This window comes from Aptenodytes patagonicus, chromosome 1 (assembly GCF_965638725.1).
Source record: "Aptenodytes patagonicus chromosome 1, bAptPat1.pri.cur, whole genome shotgun sequence".
Lineage (NCBI taxonomy): Eukaryota > Metazoa > Chordata > Aves > Sphenisciformes > Spheniscidae > Aptenodytes > Aptenodytes patagonicus.
The window spans coordinates 103,932,855-103,952,409 of record NC_134949.1 but is presented as its reverse complement, the minus strand read 5'-3'; the positions used below and the strand labels follow the sequence as shown (position 1 = coordinate 103,952,409).

At 55.0% G+C, this 19,555-nt stretch overlaps 1 protein-coding gene across 1 annotated transcript; it reads right to left on the bottom strand.

The window, feature by feature from the left end:
* Positions 1-548: 548 nt before the first annotated feature.
* On the bottom strand, positions 549-17,505 carry CD101 (CD101 molecule). The gene is made up of 9 exons (XM_076328855.1): positions 17,451-17,505; positions 15,828-16,205; positions 14,482-14,898; positions 12,594-12,977; positions 11,427-11,810; positions 10,045-10,449; positions 4,661-5,068; positions 3,402-3,797; positions 549-856 (listed from the first exon to the last, which is right to left on the bottom strand). The coding sequence occupies exons 1-9, from the start codon at positions 17,503-17,505 to the stop codon at positions 660-662; spliced, it is 3,024 nt and encodes a 1,007-aa protein (XP_076184970.1). The 3' UTR covers positions 549-659.
* Between the last annotated feature and the right edge of the window lie 2,050 nt (positions 17,506-19,555).

The window sequence follows — 19,555 nt, the reverse complement described above, 5'->3', positions numbered from 1 at the left end:
TTTTTGTGGATGACCGTGGTGCTCCTCCTATGGACTTTCTTCAGCCCCAGCCATCCTTGCTCAGTCCTCATCTTCCTATGACAGGTTTTGTGATGAAGACCCATTTCCATTTGGAGAACATGCTCTTTGGGCACAGGCACTCTCAGAACGAGGGGACAGTGTCTGAGAGCTTCCCCAGCAAGGGATGGGCAAAGGCAAGTGCATTGCCTTAAATGGGACACCAACACTCCATTTCAGGCTCTGCCACTGGTTTTTAGTCTGCATACCACATAGATTTTACCAAGTCACCTAAAATAAGCAGCAATTTGATACTTTTGTGTTGCAGTACAAAAAAAGCTGGTTTTTCCCTTATACCTGTAGGGGAATAACAGCACTTCCATCCACACTGGGAGACACATACTGCAAGGACCTCAAATATACCACAATGAACAGAACGTGAAACGGGTGGGTACCTAACCTAAGAGACAGGAACACCTGTTATGAAAACCCTATTTGCTTAGTAATTCAAAGCTGCTTCGTTCCATTGAAAGTAAACATGCAATTTCAAGGATTCATTGCAAGAGCTACTGCAAAACAATAAAAAGCCCCTCTGCAAGTACTCAGTCCTCCTCAGCTGTCCAGCTCCGCTCCTTCAAGTTACATCCGCCATTATAGACCAGCTAGGTTTTCCTGACCTCTCCAGCCCCTTGCAGTTCCATCAGCTGGTCTCCTGTGACGCTGCCCTTTTTGCTTTTTCTGAATTTGAAGAACCAGCAGAAGCCAGCAAGGGCCAGGAGAAGGATCAGGACCAGCGGTAAGTACAGGATGAAGTTCAGCAGTGGTGGGGATGAGCAGATCCTAGAAAAAACAGTTGACTCTGGAGGGAAGAGAAAAGAAAAAAAAGTGAATGACGCCCTAAGCTAGTTTGAGTTTCTCCTACTGTTTCTATAGGTTATCTTCTTATCACTTTTCCCTCAGTCTTCAACACCTACCAATTTTTAAGAATTCATACTGGCTACCTGAGGAGAAGGGGGAGAGAAACCAGGTAATTTGCCTCAATTTCTTGTTTTGGGAGGTCAGATAGGGTCCCAGCTTGTTCAGCTGAAGCATCCCAACATAAACAGCACGGCTCTTCAGCTAACCCGTTCCAGGCTGGGCTCAGTAAGGAGAAGCCACGTACTCTTCACCCCCTGGGTCCCTGCCCGACACCAGGTGACAGTGGGGTGAGGCAGAGGTCTGCCAGAGGCTGCACCACAGAACAAGGAGGGACAAGAGGAAAGCAAAGGAAACCAGATAAAGGAGGTCCCTGTCTCCTCCAGACACCTGCCCCTCCTTGCTTCTGCCGCTCTGCTATCCTATTTCAGCCACCCTGAGCTGCAGGCGGCTGCGAGCCCCATCCCCGGCAGCTCCTGCAGGACAGCTCCCCGGCTGAGGGGGAGGCTGCCTGTACTGCTGGCAGACCCTCTGGGTACTACAAAAGACTGGGTTTGGTCTGCCCCATGCTAGCTGAAAAGCTATCATTTGCAGGCTCTCCATTTTTGTCCCGGGCTCCTTACAGCCACCGACTAATCCTGGCCATCAAAATCTCCTCACTTGGCACACAGCTTCAACACCACAGACTGACCTCAGATGCACCTGGCCTACCATGAAGGGTCATGCCAATTCCTTTGGGTCTGTTTTATCCACCTCAAAGTGTTGTTCCTCAACTCTCCTCCTCACCCAACACCCATGCACAGATGCTTTACGCTTGCTCTGCAGAACCACGCTGAGCTTGCGGGTCTGCTGATTTGAAGCTGTCCATGGGGGACCCACACAGCCTGGTGAGCTAGGTGTGACCCTAGGGATGAACCAACCTGGGGGCTACTCCTGGCTGTGAAACTGGCTTTTACCTCTCTACCTCTGAAGCTCTGCACCCCATCCATATAGACGGAAGCAGTATTTACTCTCCCGTAGGAAAACAGGGTGAAGTCTCCACTATATGAATGCCTCTGTAGTACTAGGGAAGTATCCTAAAGGGCAGCATAAGCATCAGAGATTAGAGATGATGTTACTCCTGGTTACAGGTATACTTGCACATGGCTGTTTCCTTACCCCTCAGAAAACTCCAAAACATTGAAATATGTGAGCCAGAGGGGCATTTTGAGATACCTGCATCACTGGAGAAACAGAGACACACACACACAAAGAAAAAAAACACAACAAAAAACCCCACCCAGCTCATCTCTTGGATTTTGTGAAAACCGTGAAAACTACTTGGCCAAAACACTATTGGAGGAGAATTTTCCAGCAGTTACTGAGCAATTTTAGCAATGGTTACTCCACCAGTACCAGGTAACAAGAGACAGAGGGAGCTGATGAAGGAGAAATCTGGGTGCTAGAGGGAGCCGTGATGGACAACAGCGGGAACATAACAGCAGAGGGATGAAGTGCTGTCAGTCCTTCCCTGTGCAATTAAATTCAGATTAGCTCTGCTGTAGGTGCAGAGTCATGTGAGCAGGCTCCATGCATGTCTGTGCCAGTAGCAGGCACAAGGGAGGGCTCTACAGGGTCCCCTGAGTTCTTCCACGTCAGTCAGCATTGGTAATTGCTGCAGAAGCTATAACCACGTGTGGGCACCCAGGCTGGCTTCAGGCATGGCAACTCCAAGACTGAAGGCATGAGAAGAACTGCAGGATTCCTCTCAGCACATGGACCATCTGAGCCTCCTATTTCCCCAAAGAGGCAACAAGAGAGTACTTTTTTCCTGCTTGTTACCTCCCTAAAAATACTGTGTGTGCCTGACTGAAACCTTTCCTTTTATTTATTTGAAATTCTGTATGCAGAATCCAGCTCTATTTTTGCATCCGGCATGCACCCCAACTCACCCCAAGAGGACAGAGGCTGTTTTTAGAGACCTCACTGGAGATGGACTTGCCAGAAAAATCACAGCAAGAATTTTTTGCCCAAAAAAGTTAGCATTCTGGCTCCAATGGCACAACTGAGAGCAGGGGTTTGTGCCCGTGGTCCCGCAGAGAGCCCACAAGTCAAAGCACTGCAGACACAAGTGGACTCAATGGTACCCTCTGGACCCCGTGCCTCACAGTCAGAGCTCTTGGTGTCTCATCCGGCCACCACCTCCAATGTTTACAATGCCAAACACCTGGGTTTCAGCCGTGGCAGATCGATGGGACTGGGAATGGGATCTCATTGCCTTCCCTCGAAGGGCTCCCCTCCCTCCCCTGGCTCCCAACACAACTCTGGCAATCTCCCCAGCACTGACCCCTGCTGCAATCCTTTAGCAAGTCCTCCCAGCCCTGCTGCATCCTTGCCATTGCAGCCAGCATCACCCTCAGAGAGCAGCTACTATGCCCCCCGACGCACCCCAGCATGGCTAAAGGGGAACCGGTGCAGGGTGAGCAGCCCCTCGCGCCCAGCAGCATTACCTGGCGGGATGGTGGTGAGCCAAATGTACCCCGAGTGCGCCCAGGCTTCCAGAGCCCTGTCCTTCCCCTGGGTCTGCTGCTGCCACTCCTGCACCTGGCAGTGATACACCCCGGCATCACCCTTTTCCACGCTGCGCAGTGTCAGGCTGAAGTCGCTGGCGGTGGGGCGGCGGAGGTGCAGCCTGCCCACCAGGCTCTCCTGGGGGTACTCGATGGCGCCGTCGCAGTGGAGGATGAGCAGGGGCCTGGTGCGGCCACTCTCCTCCCCCCGAAACCAGGTGGCCGAGAGGTGGGCAGTGGGCAGGTGGGTGCCCCGCAGTAGGCAGTGCAGTGTCACCTCTTCGCCCTCCCTCACCGAGATGCTGCTGTTGGTCTTCTCCAGGTGCAGTTTGCGCTCTAGGGTAGGAGGCAAGCAGAAAGAGACGTTGTGGTGTTGTGCTGCCATAGAAATGCTCCTGACTGCGCCTGCAGGCTGATGGAAATCTTCCAGAGCGAACCACGGGGGATTGGGATGGCCTTTTGGAAGAGCCTCTGGCAGGACACCCACGGGCCCCCTTGCTCCTGTGACACATTCTCCCCGGGGTGGTTTCCCCCCCCCATCATCTCTGCCTTTTGTTCACGACCCTCTGCTGTAATACCTCCCTCCCCCTCCACATAAGTGATAAGGCATCCTTTGGACCAAAAGCTATTTAGGAAGCTGGAATTCTCTGATCCACTTTATTTAGGGCTGCAACCATAAGCCAGGTCATGCTGAGAGAGCGGGAAGAACTGAGCCAGCGAGACCCACCGTGCACCCCAGCAGCGCAGTGCCCAAGGTGGGAGCAGCTGAGCATTCAGTCTTGTTCTCTGTGGCTATGTGCAGCAGGGTAGGGAAAACTTTGTCTCTTGCTTCAGGATGCTCGGGAGTACCAGGAAAGGACTACTTCCCTATTCACAGCACTGTACAACCGACCAAGCACACCATGTGTTGGAGGGAAAAGAAAATGCCACGATTCACTTTGTTAGGAAGCATTAGACATCATCTGCTAGTGGCAAGAATACCAGCTTGGTTGGTTTGGGAGGATGTGGTAAATCCTCCTAATTCCCTATTTCCGTTTGAGAGGCATTGACACCTCCTGCATCTCGAAGGCTCAGATCCAACGCCAGAGCCGCTGATTCTCCTAAGCCCTGCCAGCTTAGGAGTGGCCTGGCAGGCGGCCCATCACAGATAGGTCCAACCTCCTCCAGCAGCACCTATGCGAGAGATAACCACTGCTTACCTGGGAGCTTGAACTCCAGCGTGGTCTTTCCCGATGCTCCCTCTCTGAGTTTGTACCAGCCGTCCACCAGCCAGAGCCATTCCTCTACCACACAGTAGTACCTGCCCTGGTCCCTGGGGTTCGCAGAGAGTATCCGCAGCCAGAAAATGTTGCTGGACACCCTCTGGCTCAGGAACCGGGACTTTTGTGCAGGAGAGCTGAACTCAGCCCCATATTCCAGTATGCTGCTGTAGTGGGCCCTTATGATTTTCAGGGGGTTTGCATCTGCCGGAGGAGGAGGTAGGAGATACCAGGTAACGGTGAACTGAGAATTATTCTGGGCAAACATGATCTTGCACTCAATGGCTGTGTCAGCACCGCCAGCAATCTCCACAGAGCTCTCTTTCGTAGATACCTGAAGCTTGCTTTCTAAAAAGGAGAAACAAAATAATCACGCTGGCTGCAGCTGCCAATACGAGGATGGTGGCAAGGAGAGGAATGAGGCTAGCTTGAGAGATCCGCCAAAAGAGGAGGGAGGAAGAGGGTGCTCAGGGGACGAAGACCCGTTAGGTGATGCTGGAGCAGGAGTGCTAAGGGCGGTGGGGGAAGGAGGGAAAGAGCAAATCCACACACCCTTATTTGAACTGTGGCGGGGAATCACTGGGTGCTACTGGGCAGGAGAGTAGCAGAGGAGGTGCGTGGGGGACCACAGGGCAGGAATGGGGGGGTGGAGACAGCCACCGTGTTGGAGCTTGGAGGCAAAGCCTCTGTCTGAAGCAAAAATGTCCATCTACCGCTGCTCCTGTCGGCAGGCTCACACATAAGTGAGAAAACCAGGCCACAGCTTTGGAGACTGTGAACAAGTGTCTTTTATCTCAGAGACTACAGAGCCTGCGTGGGTTTTGCTAACAGTCACCGTCTCAGGTGTTTGCTGTGGTTATTAACCAGAAACCACATAACACGGTCCTGAACATCCGCTGTGATTATACCCAGCAATCATTCAGTTTAGTGCTGAGCAGCTCAGGAGAGGAGAGCTCCAGTGGTGCCTGCAGCTCTGCCCCCCCGCAGGGTACACAGTTGCTCCCAATGCGCCTAGTTTGACGGACCCCCTTCCCGCCGCACATCACCCATTGCTGCCGCCTTTCCTTCTCCTCCAGCAGTGGAAAGGCTGCGAACTGGTCTCTTTGAAGGGCCTCCAACTGCTTGCGTTTCCCCTTGGCCCTCCCCTCCACGCTGAGACACCACTTCTGTCAGATGGGGCCAGCAGTCAGGTGAAGCAGTACACACAGATATCTACCCGTGGGTAGACAGAAATTACTCAGCATGGGACACCATCAGGGTTTTAAGCGACTGTGGGCTGAGTTTCCATTCTCGGCATTTTCCTTGTGTACGTGCTCAGCAGCAGAACGCCCTGTGCTGCGGCGGCCGGGGACAACTGAACACCCTTAAGCTTAGCCCCTGGGTGCTGGTTCAGGGACGGGCTGCAGAGGACATGCTGAGATGCCCCTGCGGAGCGTCTCAGCCCCCTGCCCTCAGCCACAGGCTCAGCAGGGCGCTCTCTTCCGCGGCACCTCCCCGAGGGATTCGATGGCAGCAGGTTAGGGAGAGAGCCTGTGGACCAGGAGGGAGCTGCGGCTTCTCCTGCAGGGGCTGATGGGGAAGAAGGACACCACAGAAGGGAGCCCACATGCTTCCCCTTCCTTCAAGCATTTCTTCTCGAAACTCAAGCAATCCACTTCAGAGGCCATCACCGTCTCTCCTGAGACCAGTCAATGCAAAATATCCCAACTGATGGCCCTTGACATCCCTGCGCATTGCCTCTGCCTCCATCTCAAATTTGTGAACAAAATCTCCCTGCTCACGTCCACTTACGCCGCTTTTTTCTCTTTGCACCCTATTGCACTTCCTCCTCTTCTCTCCACACTGCAAGCAGACGCATTATCACCAAAAGGTAGACAGTTTCCTCCATAGTAGGACTTGCATGTCCATAAGTCCCAATATCTGCTTACTGCCTCACCTCAGTGGTGAGGATTTTGGCAGTGACAGTCACTGGGAGGTGGCCACTCCCAAGGGATCAACAAAGTGCTGTCCTGCATTTCACAGTGCACATGCCCTGCTCTCAAGGAATGGGTAAGGGCAAGAAGCAGAAGAGACAGGAAGGCAATCACCCTAATTAGGAAGCTGTGCAAATTCATCAGATCCACACGTGCAGAGACCAAGTAGACTCGGCCATACTTAGGAACCAGATGCAAGTTGATGTCTTCCAACTTCAGCAGTTAAAAGTGCACCCAGCCCAGAGCCAGCTCTACGGAAGCACAAATCTTCAGGGTGGGAGAGTCTCCTTCCTTGGAGATATTCAAAAGCCGGTCCTGGGCAACCGGCTTTAGGTGGCCCTGCTTGAGTAGGGGGTTGGACCAGATGACCTCCAGAGGTCCCTGCCAACCTCAGCCATCCTGTGTTTCTGTGACAGATGAACTGATCACACTGGAAAAAATAAGACACTTGGTTCTTAACTTCAACTGCTCAGTACAGCAGGAATATCACTCAGCCAGCCTGCTGAAGTCCAGGAGGGACCCAGAAGTGAACTCTGCCAAAGAGAAAACTAAAAATACTCCCAGGTATTTTAACTGGAGGCTTTGCCCCCATTTCAAAGGCCACAGAAGAGAAGTAGGCAGGACCGGGGAAGGTGGTGGACATCAGGGACAGCCTTCCCATGTCAGACACATGGATGTGCCTTCCCCAGCTCCAGCTGTCAGCAAGAGTGTGCTGGCAGAGCAGCCCCACCGCTCATCACAAGCAGCTCTGCCACCTCTCCCAGCAAAAATGAGCTCCAGAAAAGTCAGCTGTGGGGCCATGCTGGACCAAAACTTGTACATCCCTCCAAGTGAGCACCTCCCGGCAGTGCTGCTGCGGTCAGGGGCAGGTGGGTAAAACCCAGGTCCTTTCCCCAAACCCAGAGAGGCTGCCAGCACAGGAGACAGCAAACTGCCCGGGGGGCCTCTCACTTGAGTATGGCCTGGCCTGACACCCACCGGGGCAGAAAATACCCCAGGGAAGCAAAAGCTACTAGAGCTCAGAGAGGAGCCATGGGAACCGCTGCTGTGAGCACTCGATTTTGATGAGAAAAATTACTGTTACGCTCTCAGAGAGGATCACCTTGAGAGGAAGCGGAGCACTTGCTGCAAAGCCCCTTTCTTTCAACTCCCAAGTCTCCTCTCCTTCCTCTCGCTAAAGATCAATTACTGAAAAGGGCAGAGCAGCTGCCTGCCTTTTCCTTTGGCACAGAAAGACGTAGTGCTGTTTTCCCTTTCTATTTCAATTTAATTAACCAAGCCGAGCCTCTCGCTGCCCGTCTCACTGTGAACCCTGCCTGCTGACGCCACGCTTTCTGCCCAGCCCAGGAGCAGCGGGACACACAGAAGGGCATGGCCACTGCAGCGACCTGTGCAGGCTGGCCAGTCAGGCAGCTGGTGCAAAGCCCCCCGTGGCTCACTCCGGAGCCGGGGGAAGCCACCGTGGGTGGCTGTGCTGAGAGGCTGGTGAGAGCATCCCTGCTAGGGTTGGGCAGCATCTGCCTGCCCAAGGCACTAATTATGGGACCCTTCCAAGGGTCGGATGCTGAACTACCTGGGAAGTCGGAGATGGAAAGGACCTGTCCTCCTTCCCCTCCTGTTACGACCTTTCACGCATGTCCCTCCTGTCTCAAGCTACAGGCTAGATCCACAGTGGCATTTAAACTTCTAAAGCGCCGACAGACACCAAGTGGTAAATAAAGTGCTGAAGCAAAAGTCAAGAACTGGAGTATCTCTGCAGGCTCCGACTATGAGGTTTTATATGCAAAGAAACAGGCTGGTGATTTTCATACTTTGCAGCTTCATTTTCTGCAGCTTCACCTCATCCCATTGCTGCCGGCTTCCTTCCAAGACTTACTCTCCACCTTCCCAAATATCCTTCACTGGCTCATGCTGCCTTTCTCAGAGAGACGGTACTAGAGCCAGCAGCCACCTTCCACTGCACATCACCCCCTCCCAGTTTCCACCATCTTTACAACATCGCAGTATCCAGTAACGGCTGCAATACATTTGGAGCGAAATGTCGTAATATCTTGCTACTCTGCTGCTACCGTCTCCTCTGCGTAGACGATCTACAATTACACCTGCTCATCTTAATGCCATTTACACTACTAATGTACGCTCACAGCCACTGTCTGTTGTCACCCCTAGCCTCCCGTAGACCCCCCCGCTCTGGGCTGGCTCAGGTGTAACACGGAGCACCCCAGTACCCAGCTCCGCAGGGGCGAGGAAAGAACAGCAGCGGAGCAGGAGGGAGAGCACCATAGAAACGAGCCCAAACAGGGAAGGGAATGTATCAGCTTATGCTACAGCAAACCCATCAGTTAAAAAACACAGAAAACGCATAATTTCAGTTCACTGGGTTATGATCCCAAAAATCCAAGGATAAGAGGAAGGAGCACTTAATGCATGAAAAAAGAGCAAGAATTCTCCTTTGCTGGCAGAACAGACACTAGGAAAAAAACCTAAACATATTCTCATGCCCGCCTCCACAGGCTCAGAGGTTTTGGCTGGGACAATCCTTTCAATTCCTCCAGCAGCCCCAGCCACGAGCAGGGCAAGCCGACACCGTGCTGCTGCCAGGGGTGGCAGGGAGCAGGCACATGGCGGGCCAGCTGGGGGGCTGCAGTGCATTTGCAACATCTCTCTTCCATAAGAGGATGAAGCTCCCTGCGCAATGCTGGCAGGCACGGTGGCGGCGCAGACCCTGCCTGCAGAGGTGTCCATAAAAGGGAACCCTAGGCAGAGCCCCCAGCCACACAGCCCAGCCGTGCGCGGGAGGAGATACCTCTGCCCAGAGCTGCCAAGGACCTTGCGGCTCAGTGCTAGCTCCCAGCCTGGCAGAGAGCCTTGGCGATTTCTCAGCGCACCTCGAATACACTGAGGGAAGCTCAGGGGGACACAGACATATCCCAGCACCAGCTTCGGGGGCCAGTCTCTCTCCACCTCCCTCCAGCCCCCCAGAAGCCCACACCATGGGAGGGACCTCACACCCCCAGCATTCAACTGAGCTTCCTGGAGGGGACTACTTCTTCCCAGAAGCAAGGCTTAAAAATCCTAGTGGCAAGGCTGGTCCCTATATGCTTGGCATAATCTGCAAACAAATAGACATTGCCACTCGCCAACACCAAATTCACCTCAAGAGTGTTGTCAGGAGCTGTGGGTGCTGAGGAAGAAACAGGACAGGCAACACTGTCTCGTGCGGCCCCAGGAGGTGACCTGGCTGGGGACATCCCAGCCATCAGTGGTCCTGGTTGCCCCTGGCATGTTTGATGGATTTAAAGTTGCAGAAGGAGAGATTTCTGCTGAAGAAGCACCCATGGCACTGCTTACCTGGCAGCACCACCTTTATCCCCACGGCATTGGACCTGGCGGTGGCCGCTGGCTGCCCCAGCGTCAGGGTATTCCTCCTCCAGACCTCCACCTCACACTGGTATGTCCCCTTGTCGGCAGCCATGGCGTTGTGGATGCGCAGCCTGAAGGAGGTGGCAGCCTTCGACAGCTGGGCTTTCCCCTGGAAGTGTGGCTGCACTGTCCCCCAGGCCACGGTGCCGCTGGGAAGGACCCGGACCAGCTCGTGGTAGTGGCCTGTGGGTGGGCTGGGCTGGAAAAGCCACCCCACAGACACCGGCACCTCCTTGAGGGTATAGCTGGCATTTACTTGGCAGTCGAGTTCAAAACTCTGCCCGTATCTGACGGTGGCAATTCGGCTTCTCAGCATGGCGTGCAGACCGAGACCTGCTGGGGAGGAGAGAACCCTTGACACAGGAACAGAAGTCCTGCCCCGCGCCACTTCGCCGCCACCCTTCCCACGCAGCACCGTCCCTGTTGCCTCAGCCACTGCAGCCCCATGACAGCCAGCAGTCCTGCTGCTCCTCTGCCGGCGTTGCTCTCCGCCGAGTTTCACCGTGCTCTTCCAGCCCCACACAGTCCCTGGCCTCTCCTACCTTGCCCCCCCCCTCTCCCACCCCCAGCCTCCCAGGCAGCCCTGAGTATCTTCTCTTCCAGGCTCCCCAGTCCCGCCCCGTGGCAGGGAGCCAGGGATCCTCTGCTGCTGCTGCTGCCCTATTTGCTGCTTCTTTCACTCTCCACAAAAGCCTAACAACTCCTGTGGCCCGACCAGTGCTCTCAGGCACCCAGTCCAGCAATAAGGAAGGAAAAACACCCTAAATCACAGCCAAAAGCTGCCTCTCCATAAAGGCACCCATTCCAGCAATCAAAAGAAGAAACGTGTGGGCACTGCACGCCAGGGATGTTAGTGGCTCTGTGCTCAGGCAAGAGGGCAGGAGAAGCGATCAGATGCCAGCACCAGGGTGTATCTCTGACAAAAGGCCACCATACAACCCAGCAAGTGCCTTTGTTGTGCTTAATTACTGTAAGTAATTATACTGCTAGAACAGATATTTTGTATTTCAAGTTAAGGAGACAGAAAGACCTGCCGAGCAAGCCACTGCCTTTCAGGTCTCTGGGCACTTTAGCTATTGTCTCCCACTTGTCTCTCCCAAAACATCTCATGGAGGACTCGAGCACCCTGCTAGAAATGGGGAAACTGAGGCACTCCAGGGCCAAGTGATCAGCCCCGGGTCACCCTGCAGCAGCAGCAGAGCTCAGGGCACAGAGACCTCTGTCCTACCCACATGTGTCCACCCGCTTCTCCAGCCTTGCCTCAAGCGTGTCCAGCTTGAAATCCCAGAAATAGGGGTGGCCCAACTCACCCATGGAGCTGACTGTCACTACTGTCTCCCCCTCCTCTGTCCAGCTCTGGCCTCGGGACCACTCTGTCGCTTCGCACCCGTACCGCCCACCATCGCTCTCATCCAATGTCTTGGGGATCACCAGGGTGAAAGCGCCAGAGCTCGCTTTCTCCAGCCGGAGGCTCCCCCGAGTTCTGCCATCCTGGTAGGCACTGCCCAGGCTCAGGGTGCCGTCCCACTCCATGGTGGCCACCAGCACCCGGGGACCTGGGTGCTGTGGTGGCAGGTGCCACCACTGCACAGACACGGGGCTGGTCGCTCCTTGCACCTCGCAAAACAGGATCAAGGCATCTCCCTCCATGACCTGTGGTGTGCTGGTGGACACGGACAGTTGCATGCGGCTCTCTGCAAACAACAGTTACTGCGTGGGAGGGGATGTTGTTGTGCTTCTCAGAGAAAGCCAGAGATACTGTGGCATTAAATGGAGAGACTAGATAAATCTTGACATTGGGAAAGGAAATGAATTGTCCGAAATTTTCAACCAGCCTTTTCTTATAACTTTGGAGAGGGCTATGTGGGGTTTTTTTGTTGGGTTTTTTTTTCCTTCTTTAACATCTTTCCTGGGACATAGATACATAAAGAAATACTTAAGAAATAGAGTCCCAACAGGCAGCCCCTGTTACATCAGAATAGCCATCATCTAGCTATGACAAGGAAACCAAGAGTCTCCGACACATCTTAGAGTGGTTTCTCACAAGTCACCCCTCCAAAACAGAGAGAGCACCCTGGTGGAAATGGCAATGATGATGCCCATCCAGAAGTACCTGTTCTGCTGGGTCATCCTGTGATCCTCAGGAGTAGCAACAGGTGTTGCTCACAATTTTCTGTACCAAAGACACAGGAGGACCCAACCTCCCCAGAACTCTACCTATTTGCCCCAAAACTTATTGCAAAGAGACTAAGCTAAAGGTTTACACTTTGTTGACAGCTGCTGCATCTGTCATGCTAATGTTTGCCAGAGCAAGTGCTTTTCCCATTATTATCTACCAAAATATATGGCACATTTGCACTCTTACTGCAAAGAGCAGGTGTGTTGCCCCTGCCAAGATGAGGCCAGACTTGAAGCGTTCTCCGGTCAGGGGTCACGGCAGGTTTTACCCAGAAGAGCAGCCATTAGGATTTACTAACCTATCGGCTTCACGTCGACTTGGATGCCTGATGAAAAATTGGTTTGGATGCTGTGAAAGTCTCCAGGAGTCTTCACCTCCGAAACAGAGCAGTGGTACGTACCGTTGTCCTTCAACTCCACCTCGTAGATGGTGAGGACATAAACCACGTTGCTTTGCTTGAATGCTCGGAGCTGCCCCAGCTTGGCTCTCTCCTCATATTCATCCTCCCAAATCAATACCCCATGGGGGTCAACCCTGGCCACTTCCACACTGTTGAGGAGCCAAAGCACTTGAAAGTGCCTGCTGCTGCTCCTCTGGGCTCCCACCATGCAATTTAGCTGCAAGGTATCACCTTCAGAAAGAGAGGTTTCAGCAGCAGCGATGTCCACGGAGAGGTCTCTGCCTGTAGACAATCAAAAGCAAAGAGGGTGCTGGGTGGCCCTGCCCACACTTCCCTCCCGCCTGGCAGCACTGATGGCCGTGCAGAGGGAAACGGGAGAGAATACGCTATTGAAACATTTTCTTTCAGTAGAAAAGTGATCAGATTGGAAAATTTTGCCTATGGGGAGACGGTTACCAGCTCCAGGCAGTAACCAGCAGTCGCAGGCAGAGGAACCACCAGAGCCTTGAGGAGCTGAGCTCCCCGCTTTGGGGCAGCTAACCCCCCCCAGAGCAGAGCACCCATCAGGATGGCCTCGGGCCGCAGCCACCCCCTGCTCAACTCAGGGCAGCCCTCGGTTTGGATGCCTAACCCAATGCCATGCATTGGCTTTTGTGGGGGTCTGCTCTGTCTCGCCTCCTGGAGCTGTTCTGCTTCATGTAACAAATAACCCTTAAATCAGAAAGGGGCACAAAGGGGCTTTATCACTCAGTGGTGTTTTTAACTCTGCTGTCTGTGGTGGGAGAAGGTGCATGGAGGGCTGGCATTCAAGTTGCTTGTCTGAATCTGATGCTGCTGGTCCCGCATGCTGCAGCCCTCACTGGCTGCTGCGGGATGTGGGCAAGAGATGCTCTCGAAGTTGGAGAGGTTTTGGGCTAGTTCCTACAGAAAGTAGAAATGTCAAGACTTGTCGCAGCACAGGGAGGTCAGAGGGAAGCAAGAGGAGGTGGACGTCATCTCCTAGCCCCTGTCCTGTCCCCCATACTGACCAGCAGCAGGTGCTGAGCAAAGAGGGGGAGCACAAAGTCATCTTCTCCTTGGCAGACCCTCTTGGGCAGTCAGCAACACCTGAGATAAGGACCCCGTCTCCGGGTCCTATGATACGATTCACCTTCCTCACGGGGCATTCAAAGCCTCTGCTGCTAATACCCTCTGGTTCCTGGCTTCAGTCCAGCTAGGCTGCAGGCAGAGACTCGCGGGGTGCCTTGAAACCCTGCACTGTGACCCCACACAGCGGTGGCATGACCACCAGAGCTGTAGCACATGCAGCACATCCCCATGTCCCTCAGTGCCTGTGGCCGAGGCACCACGATGGGCAGCTGACTGTTATGTACTTCAGTTTTTGAGGCCGTGAGACCCTCGAGGCAGTCTAACAACACGGTTTTCCACACACAGGAGCTTAATGCTGCCAAGGAGCCAGGCTGCTGCAGGCACACGCTGCTCTCTGCTAACACCTCGCATGGGCCTGTGAAGTTGCATGATTGCTGCCGGCATCGGAGACTCAGCTGTGTGGAGAGCTGTGTGGCTTCTTGCTCTCCAAAGCAAGAAGCACCAACAGCTCCCAAACCAGGGGCTGCCACAGCCCTGAGCCCAGTCGGCTCCCTCAGTGCCTGGCGGAGGCAGCCAGACCCACCGGTGGGTCCCTGGGCTGCAGCGGAGGCAGGCAAAGGCCACTGAAGGCTGCTGTTATAGGGCCTTCAGTGCACAAAGGAGTTGGAGACAATGTATGAGTTTGTGAGGGCCTTACCCTGGCTCATGACCGCCAGCGACGTCCTCCCTGTTTGCTTGCGGGAGATGTCCTTCCACGTCTCATCAGGATCCTCAATCCACTCAGCTGCCTCACAGTATAGCTGCCCCTGGTCGGATGGCTCTGCTCCCCCAATGGAGAGCTTGTATGTGGTGTTCCCAACCTTGTTCAGCCGCACATCTCCCGCCAGAAACCTCTGCATGTAAGAGGGCCCTGGCCTCAAGACGAAGTCCTTGGAGAGGGTGAGGACCTCCTCGGCGCGGCGCTCTCCTGCTCCCTGAAGACGGTACCAGCCAACAGAGAGATGCGTGTGCTGGGCAGTGGACTTGGACACCTCGCAGGTGAGCTCCACCGTGTCCCCTTCGGTGCGGGTGAGGACCTGGGGCACCATGGAAGCCGAGAGGGTGTCTGCGATCACTGAGCACAGGGGAGAAACACAGAGAGCAGCTGGTCACGGGAAAAATTGTCTCTTGGCCTTGGTGGGCAACCTGCAGGCCACTATGAAACCGCAGCCAGGCCCTAAGGGATCTGACAGTGTAGAGGAAATATCTTTTGTAGCTGATTGACAAGGCTTCCATCAGCCTATACCAAGGTGTGAAGCAGTTAAAACCTCAGCAGTACAGAAAGCACAGTAAATCTCTCTGCAGTATCCTCTTCAGTCAAACTACGGGCAGTATTAATTAGGCAACCCCAAGGAGATTAACATCCAGTCCCTCATGATCCCAAGTGCAGGCTGGTACACCACCAGGATAAAGGAGGGAACAGGGGTGAATACTAAGTGGAAGTACCATACCACCATGTAGACTTGGTAGGCTCACAGTAGGGTCTTTCCTTTTGTCTCTCCACCCCGTTGCCTTCCCTCTCCCAGTGCTCTGCTGGAGCTGCTACCTCCCTTCGTCTGTGGCTATCCAGCTTGGGTCAAGTCCCACACCTTGACCTGAGAGGACACCAACAGCTAACACACAGAGCCTGAAAACTCCTGACCTCCTAAGGGCTTAGCTGTGAAATGCTGCGGCTGCATCAGGAGCTGAAGTTAAAGTTGGGCCATTGGACAGCAGAGGCTTCCTCTCCCTTCCCTTACCCTGGCTGGGAGACAACGGCCAGAGCAACCTGCAAGGGTTGCCAAGGGCATCCCAACCTTTGCCACCTGGGGGTAGGATAGCAATCCTACTGTGGGGAGAGAAGGAAAATTTGTGCCCACCAGTCCCATTAATCACCCTTTTCCCCAGCTGCCCCTCTGTCAGAGACCCAGAGATGAGCACTTCTCCCCAGTGCAAAGGTGGGGACAGTGGAAGCCTGCCTGCACACCTGCCCGGCAGGGAGCAAGGCTTTCTTTCAGGACCCACCTGAGAGGTTCGTCTTGGCGCTGTAACTCCCAAAGTACCTCTCGTCGGTGTTGGGCGTGTGGCACTCGTACTCCCCGGCATCCCGGTCCTGCAGGTCAGTGATGTGCAGCAGGACGGCGTCCCCCTGCACCCGCTCCACGTAGATCCCCCGGCTGCGCACGCGCTGGGTGTAGATGGCGTAGGGGAAGGAGGGGTCGACAGTGCTGACGATCTGCACCTCCCGCTCAGGGGCCGAGGGCAGGTAGATGGACCACTGGAAGTTCTGCTCCGCCGGGCCCTGGTAGCCGCTCACCTTGCACCACAGCGTGACGTGGGACCCCCTCACACGGTAGAGGGGCCCCTTCTGAACAGTCACCACCCGTTGGCCAGTGCTCAAACCTGCCGGCAAACAGTCGGCACATGTGGTGTTTGCAGGGGTATATGCTACCCAAGGGCTGCACACCCAAAACGGCAGTGGGTCTGGATGTGCCTAGGACCGCAATGTAATACTGAAAAGAATTGCTGTGCAGTCTCATTCTTTGAAGCACAAAGTCCAAGGGACTTCGCGCCCCTTGCAATTGTAAGAACAAGTCCTATAACAACAGACCTCCGAACTTTCTTGTCTCCTAGCACACTGCGAGGGTCACATGACAGAGACCAGAGCATCATGGCCAGAGGGCTGTCAAACCTGTTAAAGGCTGGAGAGCATCTCTCAGCCAGCTGTTCAGAGAGAGCAGCAACCAGGCTGAGATCACTGGAGGCAGCTTGTGGTATGTTAAAATTAAGAGGACCAAGCACTCGAGTCCTGCACAAGCTGCGGGGGAAAGGGAGCAGGTGCCAGAACTGACCACTGCCAGAAAAGGAGATGCAATGCAGAAGCCAAGGGACATGGGACAGCAGAGGGAACGAACAGGCAGGCTGGGTGATGCAGAGGCACTCCATAGAAACTGGGGAGGGTGCGGGAGAGGGGGCCAGCAAGAGCTCCTCCAAAGGCAAGAGGGCACCGAGAGGCATCAAGGGCTCCCTCCATTTCTGCCTGCAGAGGGTTTGGGGAGGTGATGGCCACCCATGCACCCTCCCCTCCCACAGAGCTCCCAGTGGTGACCTGCTCTATTCTGGTGTCCAGCATGCACACCAAGCAAAATGCCCACAGGACGTGGGCACTGAGTCAAAAAATAACCATGGGGGCCAGGCCAGGGAAGAGAGTTGGTGGCAGCACAGCCTAAGAAACCCTCAGAAACTCCCTCCCAAGGGAAGGGGGAGTGAGGTAACCTCTCCGGACCCCCAGCAGCCACACAACAGTGGCGTGCACATCCCCTCAGCAAAACCCTGCCAGGGTCTGGGCTATCGCTTTGGAGTGAAACCACAGTGCCAAAAGGACAACATGCTGCCGCACCTCTTTCCACAGCCACCAAGCCAGAGCAGCACTGGCCACGGCAGTGCCGTCCTCACCCCGCAGCCCCTGCAAGGCGCCCTGCTGAGCCACCCACCTGCAAAGGTCCCGTCCACCCACTTTAGGAAGGCAGAGTGGCCAGGGTAACAGCCTGCACCTCTGACCCACGCGGGTGCTGCTCCCAGCCCCAGGAGCTTTACTTCCCCCTTGCCTGCCCCAGGAAAGCCCCCGCCACTGGGCAGGGCACTCACCCAGGAGGAGGTGGAGGAGGAGGAAGGCAGCCGCCAGGCACCGTGCCAGCCCCATGGGAAATGGCTCTCCTTGGGTCCTCTCCCAGAGGGGTGGTGGAGGCTCACATGGGCGATGGCAACAGCCACCCCGCTATTTTGAAAGCAGCTGGGAGGAAGCCGCCTGGCGGCAGTGGTTTCCTCTGCTTAGAAACAGCAGGGAGACGTCAGGGAGTGGGGTGCAACAGCAAAGTAACACGCCTCTGGGAGGTGACAGCCGGCACCCAGGCCCCACAGCGCCTGGGCAAGGGTGATGCCCAAGGCCCCTTCTGCCGCTGTGTGCGTGCCAGGTGCCCAACGCTACCGGCTGTGGCTTTGCTGTCCGTCAGCAGCTCACAGGCTAACCCTCTGCCTCACGACTCCAACTTTGTTGCATGGAGTAGCTTGCTCCCTGCTAACACAGGGGGTGAGGGGCTGGACCCCCAGGAGGGATGTGACCAGATTTCTAGGGCTGAAGCTCCCTGCAGCTATTTATTTCCCATAGCTGCAGACAGCAGCATGATGCCTCAGGTACAGGTTGGGTTGGCATAGTGCTCCCCGAGGACGGCTGACCAAGCTCTGCCTCGGGGTGCAGTGGGGCACCCCAAGTGTGGTGTCTCTCCCACAGCACCCCCACCAGCCCATCGGCTACATGGGCAGGAAACCCTCCGTCATAACAGCCAGCCCAACCCAGGCAGCTTATCGGCAGGGCAGGCACCTGGATACAGAGGATCCCGGACCAGCACTGCTCAGGGGCAGTGAGACCACAGGGAGCTGCACTGGGAGGGCTGAGGCCAGGAGGCTGCTGGCCACAGCCCCAGAGGCAAGCGCTGCGGTTGCACTGGCTGCTGCGTGGCATCACACCGTCGGCACTGCGTGGCCTGGGGCATGCTGCTGCTCCTGCCGGCAGGTGCCAGGGGCATGGTGGGAGGCTGACAGGGGCGCATCCCAGGTAGGGGAAACCCAGCCTCTCGGGCATGCAGCCAAACACTAGCAAGGGGCTCAAACCAGAGACACTCTCTGAAAGGATTTGTTTGGGGTTTTTGGAGGGGGGTTTGGTTTGCCTCTTTTTTTTTTTTTTTTTTTCCTTCAGAAGAGAGGGCAGCACAAAGCATTTACCCCTGAGCCATGCTGCTCTCACCATGCTGCTGGGGCATCGACTGAATGACTAAATTAGCTCAGGGATTCACAAGCAAAAACCAACCGTAAAACAAATCCTTTTGCTTGATCCCACGGACTTCTAGAGGGAAAGAGATTCATGTAACGAACGAAAACACGAGGTCCCTCCTTTCGCCATTTAATAAACGGATTCATATGACGGCCTGCGGGGCCAGGAGATGGAGGCAGAGACTCCTCGCTGCAAGGCTCGCGCCTCCATTATCCAGCTCCTCATCAGCCTGCGCGCGCAGCCCCCATAGCACCATGCAGCTCTCCAGAAAGCCAAATCCAGGCTGAGGGGACAGGCTGTCGCAGCAGGCAGAGACGTTCCTGCAGGATCTTACCTGTCCTCTGCCACCCAACCCATTTCGTTGCAATGAAATGGAGCAAAGGAGCAGCACCTGTTTTGGGGGAAGAGGCTGCAACACAGGGCTGAAACCCATGCGCTGGCTCCTCAGAGGAGGCGAGCAGAAACAGCAGAGGCTGGCGAGCGGTGGAGGAGTGCCCCAGCACACCTGTTGGTGAGGAGGACACGTGTCCCATGGCAGTAGGACATGGACATGCACATAGCCATAACTGCGTGGTAGGCTTCTGTTCACTGCTGCAGGATGAAAACTTCCCATCTCAGAGGTAAGGGATGAAGAGGTTTGCTTTCCAAGAGCAACCCGCTGCCAGTAGTGCCCCAGGGATGATTCTGCTGACAGTAAGCCAACCCACTTACCACTTTGGAGGAGGGAAAAGCATCTCTGCTGCAGCAACAGAGTAAATAGAAAGGAAACTTGGAGTTCAACCTCAGTGAGCTTCTGACAATCAGTGTGCACATAAACGCACACACGGGGACAGTTTAACTCCAAGCTTGCAACTCTAATGATGCATGAGTCGCTTTTTACATTTGCAATAGAGAAACCGGGGAGAATAGGATTGCCTGGCCC

What these genes read in the sequence shown, in the direction of transcription:
- CD101 (XM_076328855.1), bottom strand. Translation starts at nt 17,505, where the DNA reads ATGGGGCTGGCACGGTGCCTGGCGGCTGCCTTCCTCCTCCTCCACCTC. An exon ending in AGTGACAGTCAGCTCCATGG is followed by an intron (nt 10,450 to 11,426) that starts GTGAGTTGGGCC and finishes CCTCCCCAGCAG; the next exon opens with GTCTCGGTCTGCACGCCATG. An exon ending in GATAAAGGTGGTGCTGCCAG is followed by an intron (nt 5,069 to 10,044) that starts GTAAGCAGTGCC and finishes TCTCCTTTTTAG; the next exon opens with AAAGCAAGCTTCAGGTATCT.